At 26.4% G+C, this 17807-nt stretch overlaps 1 protein-coding gene across 2 annotated transcripts in view; it reads left to right on the plus strand.

The window, feature by feature from the left end:
- LOC136091357 (uncharacterized) overlaps positions 1 to 17595 on the plus strand; it is a 126108-nt gene extending 108513 nt beyond the window's left edge. For both annotated transcript variants that reach the window (XM_065818830.1, XM_065818829.1), the window contains 3 exons: positions 11952 to 12004; positions 17021 to 17257; positions 17365 to 17595. In XM_065818830.1, coding sequence (XP_065674902.1) covers positions 11952 to 12004; positions 17021 to 17257; positions 17365 to 17438 — 364 coding nt within the window. In that variant the 3' untranslated portion in view covers positions 17439 to 17595. The remainder of the gene's footprint in view (positions 1 to 11951; positions 12005 to 17020; positions 17258 to 17364) is intronic.
- Positions 17596 to 17807: the final 212 nt, after the last annotated feature.

Below are 17807 nucleotides of genomic sequence, written 5' to 3' on the forward strand. Positions count from 1 at the left end.
AATATTTGGGGTCCCAGATGGGTTTGCTCATCTTGGAACCATTGCAAATTTTGCAGAACTACTTTAAAATTGTTAAAGTATATAAAAGAAAAACTATATAACTTTATATGCTTATTTATTTCGAAGAAAAAGCACATTAAAATTTCATTTTTATTAGGCAACTTTCTAAACAATTCTGTAGTCATGTAACGTCTGTCTTCGGTTGTCTTCAAATTAAAGGCTTTTAAATCGTTGTTAAAACTACTTCTTTACGCTTTCTTTACGCTTTCTTGATGCAATAACTTGTTGTTGTTTGTAAAGTGCTATAAAAAAGAATATTATATTTTATAATATTTATTATTACATTTTATTTATACTTTAATATATTGTAAGACTTAAATGAATTTTGGTTAACACTCTTCTATAATAAAAAATCTATTTTCTCACAATACTTTAATTTTAATAATTTGAGGAAATATCATCATCAACCATTAAGTTGGTAGTCTCGAAAAATTCTCTAAGTCACCCTGTCATTCCAATAAACAAGACTGTATATCATTAACATTATAAATATATTTACAAACCTTTCATAATTATTATTTATTAAAACTGCAGACACATTCTGGTTGTTTCTAGTCAAATTTAATCATACGCAAGCAAATGATGCCAACAGTCATTTATTACATATTTTCAGAAATATTCTTAACCCCAATGCAGTAAGAAAATAAAAAAAAACAAATAAGTATCATACATATAATATTACTAGATATAATAAAAACTTTATATATATATATATATATATATATATATATATATATATATATATATATATATATATATATATATATATATATATATATATGTGTGTGTGTATATATATATATATATATGTGTGTGTATATATATATATGTGTGTATATATATATATATATATATATATATATATATATATATATATATATATATATATATATATATATATATACATAATATTATATTTCCTTTTTTTTTTGTTTTTTCATTGATAAACTTCTATTTAAAACTGAATTTAAAATTGAATAGCGCTGCAAATAATGAATTGTACAATATTATCAATTGTTAATTAATGAGTAAAAGTTAGCAAAGAACTCAGGAAGAAGAACTGATTATTAGGTGTTGAAAAGGCAACGGAGCTGCCAATGTTTTGCGAGAGGTAAAGGTCACTGACACCATCACGAAGAATACGTAGGTAATTTTAAATGAAGGATTGCTAATTGATGGTAGTGATTGTGGTATTTAGAGTGAATAGGAATCTGTTGGGCGCTTGAGTAAAATTGTTACTAATTTTATAGTGTTGTGCACTTTTATCTATTGTTCATTCCAATCAAGATTCTCATTGAGCAGAATTCAACAGTATTTATAGCTATAGACGGTTTCAAATTCACTATTATTGAGTATGGAAGATGGTAGAGCGTAAGTGTCAGAGCACCGTTCATTAATTTAATGATCTAATATATATATAATAAACAATAAAAAACTTCAAATGCTATATATATATATATATATATATATATATATATATATATATATATATATATATATATATACATTATATAAATATATATATAATACTTGTATATATATAAATTATATATATAATACTTGTATATATATAAATTATATATATAATTTATATATATATATATAGTTTATATATATACATACAATAAATGCCGATTATAGCATTAATAGAAAAGAGAAAGAGAAGTAACATTACAACGATGTAATAAGGGTAGGATGTTAGCTGCACGAGGAGGTCCAACATTTAATTTACTTAATTTATTAGCAGTCTTATTAAATTTAACCATAATAATTAAATCAATAGCATTTATTTGATCTATCGTTTTGAATTTCATTACCCACAAGAGATGCTTCTTTTTTATGGCGTCTTTAGGTAATTGTTTTTATAAAGTCTTTGAGATAAATTTTTAATTGGTATCAACCTTTTCTGCACAGGGCACCAAAGAGTTAGAGCATGGCTTTGAAACTTTTTTTGCTATGCACGAAATATATCTATATGATTCAAAAATGCCGTTGACGCATAAAAATAACCATTTTTTGTGAAAACATTTGTTAATACTTTATTTAAGGTTCTGATAGTGGGTGAAGTTTATTTACATGGTCATTTTGCTTGCATAAAATAGTTAGATAAGAATATGACATTATAAAAAACTTGTTCGAATCAATTATGGAATAAAGAAAGTTAAACAAAGAAAGGAACAATAAAAAAACATATACATTTGATTTATAATGTAAAAGACTTGAAATACTTGAAAAATGTCTACAGAAGTCTGACTAATCAAGAAATACAAAGATTCCTGCTCTTATTTTTGTAAATATTAGTAACCATAAATAAGTTAAGTTAGGGTAACTTATAAAAACAAACATCTACCATGTCCTATATTAAATTAAAACAAACTTTGTTTACCTTGTTTAGTCTATCAATATTTAATGTATCTTCTGCATTAGTGTATTTTTCTTTTGCTTCCCTCTAAATTTTATAATAATGTTTTAATAAAATCCAATTTTCTAATAATTCAACCTCTCTCGTAATAATTATGTTTGTAAAACCTCAATGTAAGTCTCAAGTTTCATCATGCCAGTTGTTTAAGGTGTCTGGGTTGTATAGGATAACTCTCAGAACAACAAACAAACTGTGACCGCTGACCTTGCATTTAAAACGTGACACCCAAATTAAAACCTGCAACAATCATTAAATAAAAAAGTTTACAACTTTCAAGTCTCTTTAACTTAATGGTGTAAATTTTCAAGTATAATGCGATATGCCAAAAAAATATTACAAAATATGTGCAGTTCACAATTTTTCAAATATTGATTATAATACGAATTCTAATATATATATATATATATATATATATATATATATATATATATATATATATATATATATATACTGTCAAATATGTATATATATATATATATATATATATATTATATATATATATATATATATATATATATATATATATATATATACATATATATATATATACTGTCAACGATCCTTTTTGATATGGTTTTCGAGGAATTGGAGTCATTAAAATCTGAATCAAGTAAATTGACAAGAAAATACCGTCATCTGCCTTGTTTATATACTAATGCAACAATATTAAACAACAAATTTAATAAGATATTTATTGATATTGAAGTTAAGCAAGCACAGGTGTAATGATATATGAAAAATGACAAAGTGAATCATCAACAAAAATATTCCGAGTCATTTTTTTTAAAGACAAAACAGACTGATAAATAGGGGACATGGAGTATGTGTTTATAGTCATGAAAGCATTAGTTCTTTTAAATTGACAAGTAGTTATTTAGATAATGACAACGTTGAATAAATATGGTATTTGGTTGTAAGAGTTACAGAAACAATTTTTAGTGGGTGTATCTATAGAGTTGAAGATTGCAGTGTAGATTCAATCATTTACTCTTAAAAATTTTAAAAATAAAAAAATACTCTAAATATAATCAACTAAAATCATAAACCAATATTTCCTAAAAACCAATATTTCCTAAAAACAACAAGGAAACAATAAACGTATTAGACTAGAGTTTTTTAAATAGAAAGCATATGAAACTTGAGCATTTCTTAAATATTTTAATATAATAATAATAATAATAATAATAATAACAATAATAATAATAATAATAATAATAATACTAGTATATGTATATATATATATATATATATATATATATATATATATATATTATATATATATATATATATATATAAATATAAATATATATATATATATATAAATATATATAAATATATATATATAAATATATATATATATATATATATATATACATGAAGAGAGAGAGAGAAAGAGAAAGAGAGAGTAAACTGGGGTTAGACGAAACGGTTTAGCTTCAGATTCAAATATTTTTTTAAAGAAATATATTTTATGTGTATTTTTTTTTTTGTTTTAAAGAGAAATTTTTACATTTTATAAATATATAAAAACTGAGAAAAATATTTAAAGTGTTAAAAAGAACCAACTTTTATAAAGAAAAAAGCGTTTACTTTCTCCTTTAATTGGGGAAAAGTAAACTAGTTAAATTTTAATAACAATTTTTGTAAGGTATTAAGAAAATTAAAACTAAATAAAGATATTGAGAAAATTAAGCAAAATTAAATAAAAACAAAACGAAAATTATTCTTATGAAAAGTTAAGTTCACAGAAAACTTATTTAATCAAATATATGAAAAAAAACTATTTATTAATTGAAAAAAGAGTTGCTTCATCGGTAGAAGAGGGTTCGCGGCATTTTTTCATGCAAAATTGCTAATTTTGTGTTTTTTGGGTGAACACAATTGTCAAACCCAAGACTTGCAACTAGAAGCTTCACGCTGGTATCATATTTTGTTTTGAGTTGGCAATGCTTCTTCTAAAACTCTGCGACACTTTTTGCACCTGGTAATGTCTTTTTCTTGTCTCGGTTTTTGTGAACGTTGCACTTGCTGAGTCTCATCTGAGGTTTCACTGAAGTGAATTTCGCAATTCTTTAATTGCATTGAGTTTTTGGCTTCATCGTCTTGGTTTAGTTTCTTAAGAACCTGAGATGTACTTGGACACTAAACTTCAACTCTCGAAATGCTGACTCTTTTGGTTATTTTTTGCATGTCAATGTGGTGGCGCTGTAAAACATATTTCAAATTGCCTTCGAGTCTTTCTATGAAGTGTTGCAACATTTAATACGTTTGAGCAGGAATCACTGGTGTTGTTGTTAAATTATTAAGTTGGCAAACTGTTGGAGTTTGATGCTGACTGATGTTAGATGATGATAAAGGCTGTGATAAGAATGATGAAGCAGGCTCGGTTGAGGATGATGAAACAGGCTTGCATTAAAATAATAAAACAGGCTGAGTGGAGGATGATAAAGCAGGCTCGGATGAATATGTCAAAGCAGGCTGTAATTTTAATTGATCAATTATGCTATTATCAGGTGGGAACAAACCAGTATTTTGAAATCCAGTGATTATTTGTTTTCGTGTAAATGCGTCACCGGAGCTAAAAGGTTTTGCTTGTAGTTTAATGAAATTTTCTTTTGTAAAGATGTTAAAATTTTTAGCTGCATAAAATTCTGTAAGTAATTTGCGCCAAACTCATTTAATGTGCTAATAAACACCTACGTCTAACGGTTGAAGTATGTCGGACGAATGAGCCGGTAACTATATCAGTCTGGTGTTATTGCCAATGCAAATACGTGCAACATCGTAAGTAATATGAACATCGTAAGTAATAATGAAGTGTCCGTCCAAGACTAAAATGTGAATACTTGTAATTTAAAAAAACATTTGATTCATTGATTAATTAACTTAACTACTCAATTTAAGTAGACCAAACTAATTACCTGAAACTAATTTGTTTGCCGTTATAAATACTTTAGTGAGCCATTGATTAAATTGTTTCTCTTCCATCCAACCCAACTTGGATGTTGTAAATACGGTGTTTGATAATCCTCCGAAACACCAGTCTTTGTTAAGACGTGACATTGATTTGTAAACTACGCATGGTGGCAGAATGGTACCGGTAGCGTTGACACAATTACTGATAATGTAATTAAATTTTCGTTGCTACTAACCAATTTTAAAAGGCGTTTAACACCGAGCCTGCAAATTATACGCTGTTTACCTTTTTCACAAATTGCTCGAAATGTTATTTATTTAATTGTTTTTGAAGTGTATTGAAATAACTTGTTATTTTGTCTTCGGTACAAGGAAAGCTCTGAGAGACGAAATATTGCCTGCTACTCTGACGCCTAGTTTATGACTCCATCGTTTCGTGAAATCTTAATAACATTCTCGTCTTGGTATATTATGTAGAGGCAACAGTCAGATGAATTTGATTTGTAGATACTAAATATCCCCCTAACTATCACGATGACATCTGCAAAGGTTCGGCCGAAACCCTATTCAGCTAAACAGATAAGTACTAAAACTAGAACAACTTCAAATGCTATACTTAGTATGGTAGTTGTATCTCCACCATGTATGTATGTATGTATGTATGTATGTATGTATGTATGTATGTATGTATGTATGTATGTATGTATGTATGTATGTATGTATGTATGTATGTATGTATGTATGTATGTATGTATGTATGTATGTATGTATGTATGTATGTATGTATGTATGTATGTATGTATGTATGTATGTATGTATGTATGTATGTATGTATGTATGTATGTATGTATGTATGTATGTATGTATGTATGTATGTATGTATGTATGTATGTATGTATGACTTTGTTGTGTACACGTTTGTGAAGAGTTTCCTTAGGTATATTGTATGCCTCTGAAGCTACTTACTGAGTGATTTTTCACCTTTTTGATTTGTTCTACTGCAAGTTGCAATACCTATTCGTTTTAAGTTATTTGCTTTTTACGAATATAAGTACGAGTCATTTTGTTTTAATTTTTTTTAAATAAATAGCAAAGGCTGCCTAATTTATTTACGTTTTAAATAGTAAATAACTATTAATTAGTTTAACCGCGCCTTATGTATAATGTCAGCTATTAGCTTGTTTACTCTTCGCACGAAAAACTTTTATATTGGTATTTTGCTCATAGCTTTTTTCCGGAACACGCAAGTTCAAATTTGAAAAAAGAAGAATCTTTATCACCATAAAATTTTCTTCAAAGCAACTTTTTTGTTAAGTAAAATTTAGTTTTAGTTTTGGGAGTTTTGCAGTTGACTTTTTAGAAAAAAAACATTTTTTTTGCGAGGGTTTGAATTTTTAGGTTTGCTAAGGCAAAATCAATTTTTAAAAACAATTTGTACACCATTAGAGAGAGCACAAAACTCTCTACAAAACGGTGCCTCGCATTTTTTAAGATTTTTGATTAAGCTTTCAATAAATGGGAAAGAAATATAATTGCTAAACCGTATATTTATATATATAAATATATACACACACATATATATATATATATATACACAATTATAACTGGTGCAACTTACTTTATAACTGAGTAAACTAGGGTAAGAGTAAATCGAAAAAAAAAGTAAACAGGCCTGCTTTATCATCCTTAACTCAACCTTTTTCATCATTTTAATGCAAGTTCCTTCATCGGCAGAAGCAAACCTGCTTCTACCGATGAAGGAACTCTTTCTTTCAATTGATTAATAGTTATTTTTTCATATATTTGATTGAAAAAGTTTTTTGTATACTAAATTTCTAATTAGATCAGTTTTCGTTTTATTTTTAATTAATTTTGCTTGATTTTCTCAAAATCTTTATTTAGTTTTAATTTTTTGAATATCTTACAAAAATTAGTATTAAAAAAATAACTAGTTTAGCTCTCTCGAATTTTAAGGGAGAAAGTAAACGTTTTTTTTCCTTACAAAAATCAGTTTTTTTTTAACATTTTCTTAATACCTTTTTTAATTTTTATATATTTATAAAATGTAAAATATTCTCTTTCAAATAAATAAAAAAACAACAACATAAAATATATATTCTTTTAAAAAATATTTGAATCTAAGGCTAAACCGTTTACTCTTACCCCAGTTTACTCTCTCTCTTTCTCTCTCTCTCTTTTTCTCTCTCTTTATGTTTATGTATATATGTATATAAATATATATATATATATATATATATATATATATATATATATATATATATATATATATATATATATATATATATATATATATATATATATATATATATATATATACAGTCGTCCCCCGGTTAACGAACCCCCTGTTAGCGAACTTTCGGTTAACGAACCGAAAGTTTGCCCAAAATCCTCCCCCGGTTAACGAACCGGAACTCGGTTAACGAACCAATTTTCTTGTTGAATTTTCTTTCAAGTTCAATTTTCAATTTTTTGGTAAAAAATTTGACAAGGATTTTTCATGTTCAATTTTCAATTTTTTCGTAAAATTTTGACAAGCATTTTTCAAGTTCAATTCTCAATTTTTTGGTAAAAATTTGACAAGCAATTTTCTTGTTGAATTTTCAATTTTTGATAAGCAATGTTCATGTTCAGTTTTTAGTTTTTTCTAAAACTTTGACAAGCAATTTTCATGCACAATTTCAATTTGTTTCAATTTTTAAAAGTGCATAAATCTCAGGTTTCAATCATTTCACCTTTGCCTATTTTATTTATCAAGTTGGACAACTTTTTGAATTTTTTCCCCCGTTATTTCGGCAAAATCCACCAATTAAAAATTTTTTAATGGCGGCCTATGGGAAAACGCGTTTCGGTTAACGAACTTTTCGGATAACGAACTAGTTCGTACTCCGAATTAAGTTCGTTAACCGGGGGACGACTGTATATATATATATATATATATATATATATATATATATATATATATATATATATATATATATATATATATATATATATATATATATATATATATATATATATATATATATATATATATATATATATATATATATAAAGAAAACTTAAAAATAGCGCCAAAACTAACTTGGTCAATAATTAAACAAGTCCCCGCCTACAGCAACGTAGCGAAAAAATGCTTGCTTTGCCTTCATGAAAAACTTTGCATAATATCATACAAAGGTACGCAAAAATTATTAAATAAAAAAACAGAAATTATTTCTAAGTGCCGTCACGAAAACAAGTTCTTGCTTGACAACCACGAGCCCAAAGATTAAAAAACCTAACCACGCTCGCAAATAGTTATAGTTTTATAATTGTTTTTGAACGCGACGATGTTTATTAAGTATATTTTTTAACGAAAAAAACAATGTATTTTTTTACCTGATGATTGCTAAACGCATGAAACTTTTAGTAGTAAAAATCATGTAGTTATTTTTATTTAATCTCGTCAAAAAATCAATAATATATATATATATATATATATATATATATATATATATATATATATTATATATATATATATATATATATATATATATATATATATATATACAGTGGCGGCCGGTGACAATAAACTTTGGTGGGGCCAGGAAATATTAGCCAAAAAATATCGCAACGACTCACTTTCAGCGTAACTGATACTATGGTGTTTATGAGGAATTTTTTGGTCGCTAGCGTTTTTTGATTGGTTGAGAGAGTTAAGCGCTAGCATACTCCCAAAATAAAGCATAAGTATTTAATAGCATTGAATCTTTTAAACCTACGTAACACTATAATTTTCATAAAGGTATAATATATTTTGAAATAAAGAATGATGTTAAAAACAATGATTTAAGCATATTATTTATACAAATATTCTGCTCTTCTCTGTTTCATAAGAGAAAACATTTCAATTACTTTTTGATTAAACTGATCAATATCCTGTAAATAATCTTTATGTATTGATAGTACAGCTAATGCATTCAACCGATCTTGACCTGTGGAATTTCTCAAAAGTGTCTTAATTCTTTTTAAAGTACTAAAACACCGTTCAGCATTGGCTGTAGACACAGGTGTGACTAAAACAATCTCTATCAACTTCGATACTTCAGAAAATGTTTCAATCAAGTTATTTTCATGCATAAACTGGGATAGGGCATTAATGGTGCCAATATCACTAAAAACAGCATTTTCATATAAAACGGTTAGTTCGGACATCAACTTAACTTCACTCAGCATTGGATAGTTTGTTAGAATATTTTTTATATGATTCCGAGGAAAATGTTGTCTATTAAATTTGAAATTTTTCGGATCCAAAATTGAAAATGATTTAAATATTTCAATGCTTCTAAACCTGTTGCTAATTTCGTAAATAACTTTATCACAAGCATCTTTAGCATCTTCTATTAGTAGTTCGATTGATGTGTTTCGTTTCATTCGGTTTTCATGCATTTCTTCGCAATCGTTAAGAATCGATCCAGAAACATTATCAGTAATGCTATTTCGCACAAAATTTATAGATAACTCAAATTTTTCAAAAGTCTCCTTGATTGTAATAGTGTTGCTGTTACTTGATTGCAATATATTGTAAAGTACATCAACATGTTTTAAAATTGAATAAAAAAAAGATAAAAAAAAGTTGAACTCTAAATCTTCCAAACATTTTTTGAACCCAACAGATTGCCACACGCTTGTATCATCCCATCCTTCATCGTTTATAATTTTATCAAAACATTCCCCAATCTTTGTTTTGTTTTCTTTTATGCAAGTAACTATTTTTGAACGAAAATTCCATCGTGTTTCGCAAACTCTTGGTATCTGTTTAAAAGTAATTTCGCGAAGTAAATCATTTCGTTTTGGCGAGGATGTAAAGAACACGCTAAATCCACTTAAAGTAGAAAAAAATGTTCTTACTCGCTTATTCGACGAACAAACTTTTTTCAAAACTAAATTCAATTGGTGTGCATAGCAGTGAACATAATGGGCATTTGGGTAAACTTCTTTCATTAGACTTTGGACTCCATTCCTTGATCCGCTCATAACTGCTGCACCATCATAAGCCTGTGCAATTAATTTTTCCTTCAGACCAAAACAATTTAATTCTTCTTTTAATACATTTGTAAGACCCATAGCAGTTCTATCCTGAACATCAATAAATGCTATAAATCTTTCAACTGGTTGATAACCTTTTAAATAACGCAAAATAATGACGAACTGAGAACGATAAGATACATCAGTTGTTTCATCTGCTTGCAAGGAAACAAATCTTGCTTTATCTATCTCACGTTTAATTTCTTCTATGTATACTTTATACATACATTCTTGAACCTCATTTTGGTTTGTTTTTGAAGTATTTTATGTTATTTTTGAATCTTTAAGATGATCGCTAAACGCACTATCCAATGTAGCTGTGTATTAAACCATATCTAAAAATATCCCTCCATTATAACGACGAATAACGGCGAGTCATAATTGTAAATTTAAAGCAAAATCTGTGGTGCAGAAGTTACATATATCATATAAAGGATAGAAAGGATTTAATAAGAAGCAACAGAATCTATTTTTTGGCCTGGCGTAAAAAAAACAAATAATAGATTTAATCAAGTCGTAAAAACATGACTGGAATATTCTAAAAACTAAATTAAAGAAATAATGGTATCAAGGAAAAGACCGAGTCATGAATTTTAATTTGTACGAACTGATTTATTTCACTGTATTAATTAAGAAGTCATAATCGTGGTTGAATATTTTAGACGTTATTAAGAAATCCAAAAATTATATAGCATCTCTTATATCACATACAATATTAAAAGACCTAAGTATTCTTTTCCACTTTATAATTTTAAAACTAAATTTTCATATCTATACTATTTCACATGATTATTTCTAAACTAAATTTTATAAAGAAATTGCAAGTTACAATCACTTAAACTACGTTTATTCTGAACTTAACGTTAAACGTGAATTATGAATCTGTCTTTTTGAATTTATAATATCCTGTAAAAGTATAAGTTAATCTAAAGTTGAAGTGTTTGTTTGTAAAATTTTTCATAACCTTTAGATTAATCTTTTCTGATATTTAAGTAACAGTTTGCTAAAAACTATGTTTTGTTAAATAAAAGTTTAAACAACTTAATAAAATATAAACTATTATTCATGAATAGTAAAACATCTATAACTACTTTGACGTTTCTCTAATGTTAATATTTTTATTTTAAAAAAGTACATTATGCACAACCGTTTTGTTAAACAATTAAAGTTGGAAATTAATGGTAGTTGCTTACTTTAATTGTTAGTTTTTTAGAAAATAATTTTTTTTTTCATAATAACAAAATTGTTTGTTATTATAAAAAAAAAATTATTTGTATACCTTATTCTTAAAAGCTATTAAATTTAATGTTTACAGTTTAAGTTCAATTAAAATTTATGAAGACCAGTTTAACACAATTTAAAAAAGAACCTCAGGTAAAATAAAGATAGTAAAAAAACCATGTAGACTTTATTACTAATGCAAATAAATTTTTATAATTTCAATAAAACATTTTTTTTTGTGTAGTTTGCAAAATCCAGCTTGCTTTATTACTCAAGATAATGGTGTGTTATGGAATGGTAAATAGATTTTTTTTTTTTTGTATATTTTTCTAACATTTTTTTAAATATAACTTTAATTTAATTCTTTATCACTTTTACTATTAATTGTCATTTATTTATTTTTTTGAATAATTTGCTACTAATACAGTGTTGAATTACTGTTTTCTTCTTTATTGCAGTTGTTTCAAAAATACTGTCAAGATATAGTTAAATACAGTTTTATATAAGATATAATATACATTATTATGTATATTATATCTTATATAAAACTGTATATATATAATTGTGTATATATATAATATATATATAATATATATTATATATATACACAATATACATTATTAAAGACATAAATATTGAAATACTTTATATAGAGTAAAAGTACCACAAACCAGACAGTGCGCAGAAGCAGACACATTTAAAAAACTTTAAATAAAGATATTTGCAAAATTTCAAAAAGTTTTTAATTTTTAGTGCGTGGAAAATTTTAAAATTTCAAAAAAAATTATTCTGATGATTACTTTAATAAAATATTTAAGTTTAAACAAAATCTCACCTTAATAACCAAACTTTTTTTGAAAATTAGGTTCTTAATATAAAATATTTAAAAAGGTAGTTTAAAAACAAAGGAAGCTATTTTGTTAGAGATTTTTTGCCTAATTCGAAATTAGTTTTAGATTTTAATAATTTTACTCCTTTAAAAAATTATGACAAAAATAAAATTTTCTTCAGTTTTCACCTTAAACCGTACACAATAAATCCACCCTATAATCAATTAGATTTATTAGGTTAACCTAATAAATCTTAATTGATTATAGGTTTATTATTTTTTCATTCTAGTTGAGTTTTTTGAATATGTTAAAGTTAATTTATTTTACTATTTTCTCACACTTACTGAATTTTTCATTTGGGTCTTTTAAGTTTTCACACTTTCGTATAAATTAAATTTGTACTTTTGCACTTTTACTGTTGAATTTAAAGTGCTAATGTACACAAAGTAACCACAAAGTACATCGTTTCTTCAATTTAAAAATTCTGTAATTGAATTAAATTTATTAAACTTTTAATGGCAAAAAATAAAACAAACGAGAAGTCTTACACTAAGTAGACAATAAAAAACGCATTGAATAAGGTTAGAAATGGCAAGTTAAGCTTAAGAGGCGCAGCTCAATTATACTGCATACCAAAGTCAACGTTATCCAAACAAAAATCAAATAAGAATTTAGTAGTTGGTAGTGACAATACAACAAAATTAAGTTCTTTTATTGAATTAAACTTGGTTCATCTTCTTCAGATGCTTAGCGATTGGGACTTTGGTAGACAATTAGATCAAGTTCAAAGTTTAGTTAGAGATTATTTAATTGGAAATGATAAAACACGTTTATTCAAAAATATGTAACGCCTGGTCGCAAATGGTTCAAAGGGTTTATGAGTGGGTGGCACTCAGAACTCTTTAGTGAGCTGAAATTTTAATTTCAGACTTTGGTATATGGCCTCAGTATGGCAACTAGCTGGCGAAGGATAAACTACATTCCTATACAGCGGTGAAAATATACGGAATGAATAATCTAAAACCTAAAAAAATTTAATGAATCTTAAAAAGAAAATTGCTTGTTCAAGGCTTCGAACAATCAATGAATAACAGTTTTCATATTATTTACCAGACTGTTTCAGTTCTAGATTTTAACTCCTATTATTGGAGTTAAAACTAGAGGAATATGAGAGAGAGATGGTTCGTTTAAACTATGTTTCAATTTAGAATCTTAAATTCAAAGTCTATGGAAACGTTTGCAATGCAAATTTATAAACATATTTTACTGGCTTGCATGCCGCCATCATATTTTAGAGTTAATGCAATCAAAAAAAAAACTCCAATCAAATTCAGCAGAACTTTATAACAATTATATTAGTTTTCTTAACTGGTTTGCATTCTATTGAGTAAAGGAATTCGTTATTTTGTATTTTATAGGCTCTCACAACTGTACACATTCTATTAACTTTTAGGGTGGGCTTTTGTTAATTTAGCCCCCTCTACCCACTTTTTAAGTCTGTAAAAAAAATGTTTAAATTATTCATTTTGTTTTAAATAACGTCTTCAAGCCGCTAGAGGGTAATTAACGTTTTTGTATTTGAAACAAATACTAGACGTGTTTGCTTCGAATCACGTATTACAAACATCTGGCGAACAATAAGTGTTTCGTATTTGATATACTGACTTTTTATACATACATAAGCAGCATTTCACATAACTCACAATTCTTAATTTTACGACTGGTATTTCCTTATTTCAAAACATTAGATAACTGCGAGGAGTTATGGAAGAACCGTCAAATAAAAGTCAACAGAAACTAATTTTTTTCTTTGTACATAAAAAATCTTCTTTGAATACAACTGAATTAATGGAAAAAATTATATAAGAAAGTAATAACGGTGAAAAATAATTCCCTGTTTGTTTGTGCTGCGAGTGAAATATCGAAAAAACAAAAATAAGTTTTACCAATATTGAAGCAAGACTAAATTTGGCAAATATATTTGGCAAATATTTTATATTTTCTTTAAAAATGAGTTACAGAATTCCCTTGGATTCATCTATATCATTTCAAAAAAAAATTATGTTTCTAAATTTGCCTTAATGCTGTGAAGAAAAATCTGAAACACTCTTTCAAATGCAATAAAGAAAATATTTTGATAATTATTTATGACAATTAAAAAAAGCTGTAAAAAGCCAGACCTCAAATGATAAGTAAAATGCATAATAAAAAATCCGATAAGCATTAGGATTACCTAATTTACGTAATTTCTATATTGACATGTGTAAGTCAATAAGAAAAAGCTATTCGACGGAATGATGAAATTGAAAACAATCTTAAACAACTACTTTTAATGAGGATGAAGAATATGAACCTCTACCAAGCTGGCTGTCAAATAGTAAGTACATGTCTCAAAATATTATTAAGGAGATGACAAAAATAATGGCACATTACGTTCTATGAAATGAAGTTTGTGTTATTAAATCGAGATTTTTTTTCTATAAAATGTAAGAAAACTGGAGATTTTTCCGGTATTGATCAAATCTCAATTTGTAATTGATCTGTTTCTGAAAATTTTAATAAATACGAGTATATTTTTTGTCTCTATGCAGTTGATGCTACTGAAAGTAAATTGCATTTTTTTTCCAATATGTGATGTTTAAATGTGGGCTTGAAAAGAAAATGGTGCGTGGGCAAAGTTAAAACGGTTGCGCATCTCAGGGTATATCGGAGCATCTAAGTGATGTTGTCAAACTATTTAAAGATGATATCAAAGAAGCAATTCTTATAAACTTTTACGCACATCAGCTCAACCTTGTTCGTCAAAATGTTTTTTAAATCTAAAACTTAAAAAAAAACTAGTTAAATTTATGAATGAAAGACGAGTTGAAGGAGTTGAAGACGAGAAGAAAGGAGTTGTGTCATCTTTCGTGTAATTTAATTTATTGAGATTTAAAGTAATTGGTAAAGAAGTTTAAAAAACTAATGGTTTACAATATGGTTGCCAAGTAAAATGTAATAAGTGACTCTAGTTTAACTTAATTTACTGCCATGACAAAACCATATGGTTTAAATTTTACAATTTTAAGTAACTGTTTCAGAGCTTCAAGAAATTTCCGAATCAAATCATCCTAACAGAGCTAAAGCTAACCGTTTACTTGACAATTTCATTTCAATTATATTTTGGGTTTGGTCTGGCTTGTAATGTGTTTGCAACTGTCGAACAAATCTGTCAATATACGCAATCTGGTAAAATAGAAGCTTAAAAAATTCCTTCATTAATAATGTTATTAAAAGTTTGCATATTATCTATAGGTCAGATGAACACGTTTTAAATAATGTTTTGAATGTTATGTTATTAGAGGAGTTAATGAATTTCTTCACGCTTATTATTTACGCTGATAATACTCTGAAAAATTACAGACTTGGCATGATGGAATATTTACGTTCCCAATATTACAAGGAATAAGATGTTAAATGAAAGTTAATTAAATCACCGGTTTCCAGGAAGATTAATAAAGTTATTATTTGTTTTAAAAGAAAAAAAGCAAATCACCTTATTACTATTAAAGTAATTATTATTACAGGTTTTTTATTTTTTAAGCAACCAATCTAATAATATAAAAATGAGTATAAAAACGTAGCAAAAACTTTAGCTTTGTTAACGCTGCAGCGAACTCAAGAGAGATTACATCATTAACTTAAATTGTCATTTAGTTTTGAAAAAAATGCTTTATTATTAAGGCTTTATTAGTAATAAGAAGTATTTTAAGTTTTTTAATTAACATTTTTGTATGAAAACTAGCGAGTATATGAAACATAGTCCTTATATTCCTCAAATTCCAAATATGTATTAAATATAATTATAAACAACCACAAATGGGGCATAATGGAATATTACGAAGTATTAGATGTTATAAAAAGTCAATTAAATCAAAAAATTAGAGAAATTTAACCTTAAAGCAACCTTTTTATGCAGGACCTGCTTAAAAAAATACTTTAAAGTCAATGCTGCCTAAATAACTTTAAATTTTTTAAATATTATTTGCTTGAGAACCAGCTATATATTTTCATCTTTGAAATTATAATGAAAACAACATCGCATATTAGCACCCGCAGTAAATCATTTTTTAGAAAGCATAATTACTTCAAAATATTTGATGATTTACTTAAACATGTGTTTTTCTGACCTTTGTAGAGATAGTTTGAGAATACTCCCTCAATTTTTTTAAAAATAACCCAACTTGTTTTTAAGATACTTAATGAGGTCCCACTTTAGCCTGTTTTTAAACTGCATTTGACTATTTTTGGTTTTTAGAAGAACTTTTGTAAATAGAAACATTTGTTGGAGATAAACAATAAAAATATTGTTTTTATATCTTATAGCTTAAGTTACATTTTTAACTACATAATTTAAGTCTTAAATAATGACATGTTAAAGTTTGCATAGATTACGTTTAAATTAACAATTATACTGCAAAAATAAATTATTTCTTAATTGTAGCAATGGATCAAAGCATAGGAGCAGTTTTGGGTCATGACATTTCTACTGGAGAGTTATATGCCATACATAGAAACCAAAAGTTGTATTTAAAGTTTAATACTGTGTATAAAAAATGGTTAGCTGTATCAAACGATGAGTTTAAAAAAAAAATTTTCAACAATCTTAACTGGACACGGTTAAAAACATTTGATGGAAATTTTGATGAAACTGTTACTTTTGGAATAAACCAATGGATGGGTAGGAATCTAATATTTTACTAGTTTTCCTCTGTAATTTGTTTAAAAATTTGAAAACTTTTTTATTTGAAATGTTCATGAGTATTTTGAGGTGTATATTTTTTAAAGTTAACGGCGTCGGGCTATATTTTCGAAAACTCGGAGACAGTGTATGGATACAGAGATTAAAGTGGAAAGATTAACAGAAAAATTTATTAAAAGCATTTGATTACATATAGCAGTACTTTTTTTAAATGTTTTTTTCTTAGTTTTTAAAAGACATTGAATAAATTTATATTATATTTGTAAATAAATTTCTAGGAAACAGCTTTTAATCATGTGAAGACATTTTTTTATTTTATGACAACGGTTGTTTTTCTTTTTATTGAATAATGAACTTTTTTTATCATATTTATGCATGGCTAACTTAAGCAATCGAATATGAAAAAAGTAAACTTAAAGCTAAAAATAGATTAATAAAAACGTTCTCAAAGTTATCCTACGATGAGACCATTTCCAGTCAGCACCGGGACCTACAAAAAAAGTTCAATAAACGTTCAGGCAAAACGTCT

Source organism: Hydra vulgaris, chromosome 15, assembly GCF_038396675.1.
Source record: "Hydra vulgaris chromosome 15, alternate assembly HydraT2T_AEP".
Lineage (NCBI taxonomy): Eukaryota > Metazoa > Cnidaria > Hydrozoa > Anthoathecata > Hydridae > Hydra > Hydra vulgaris.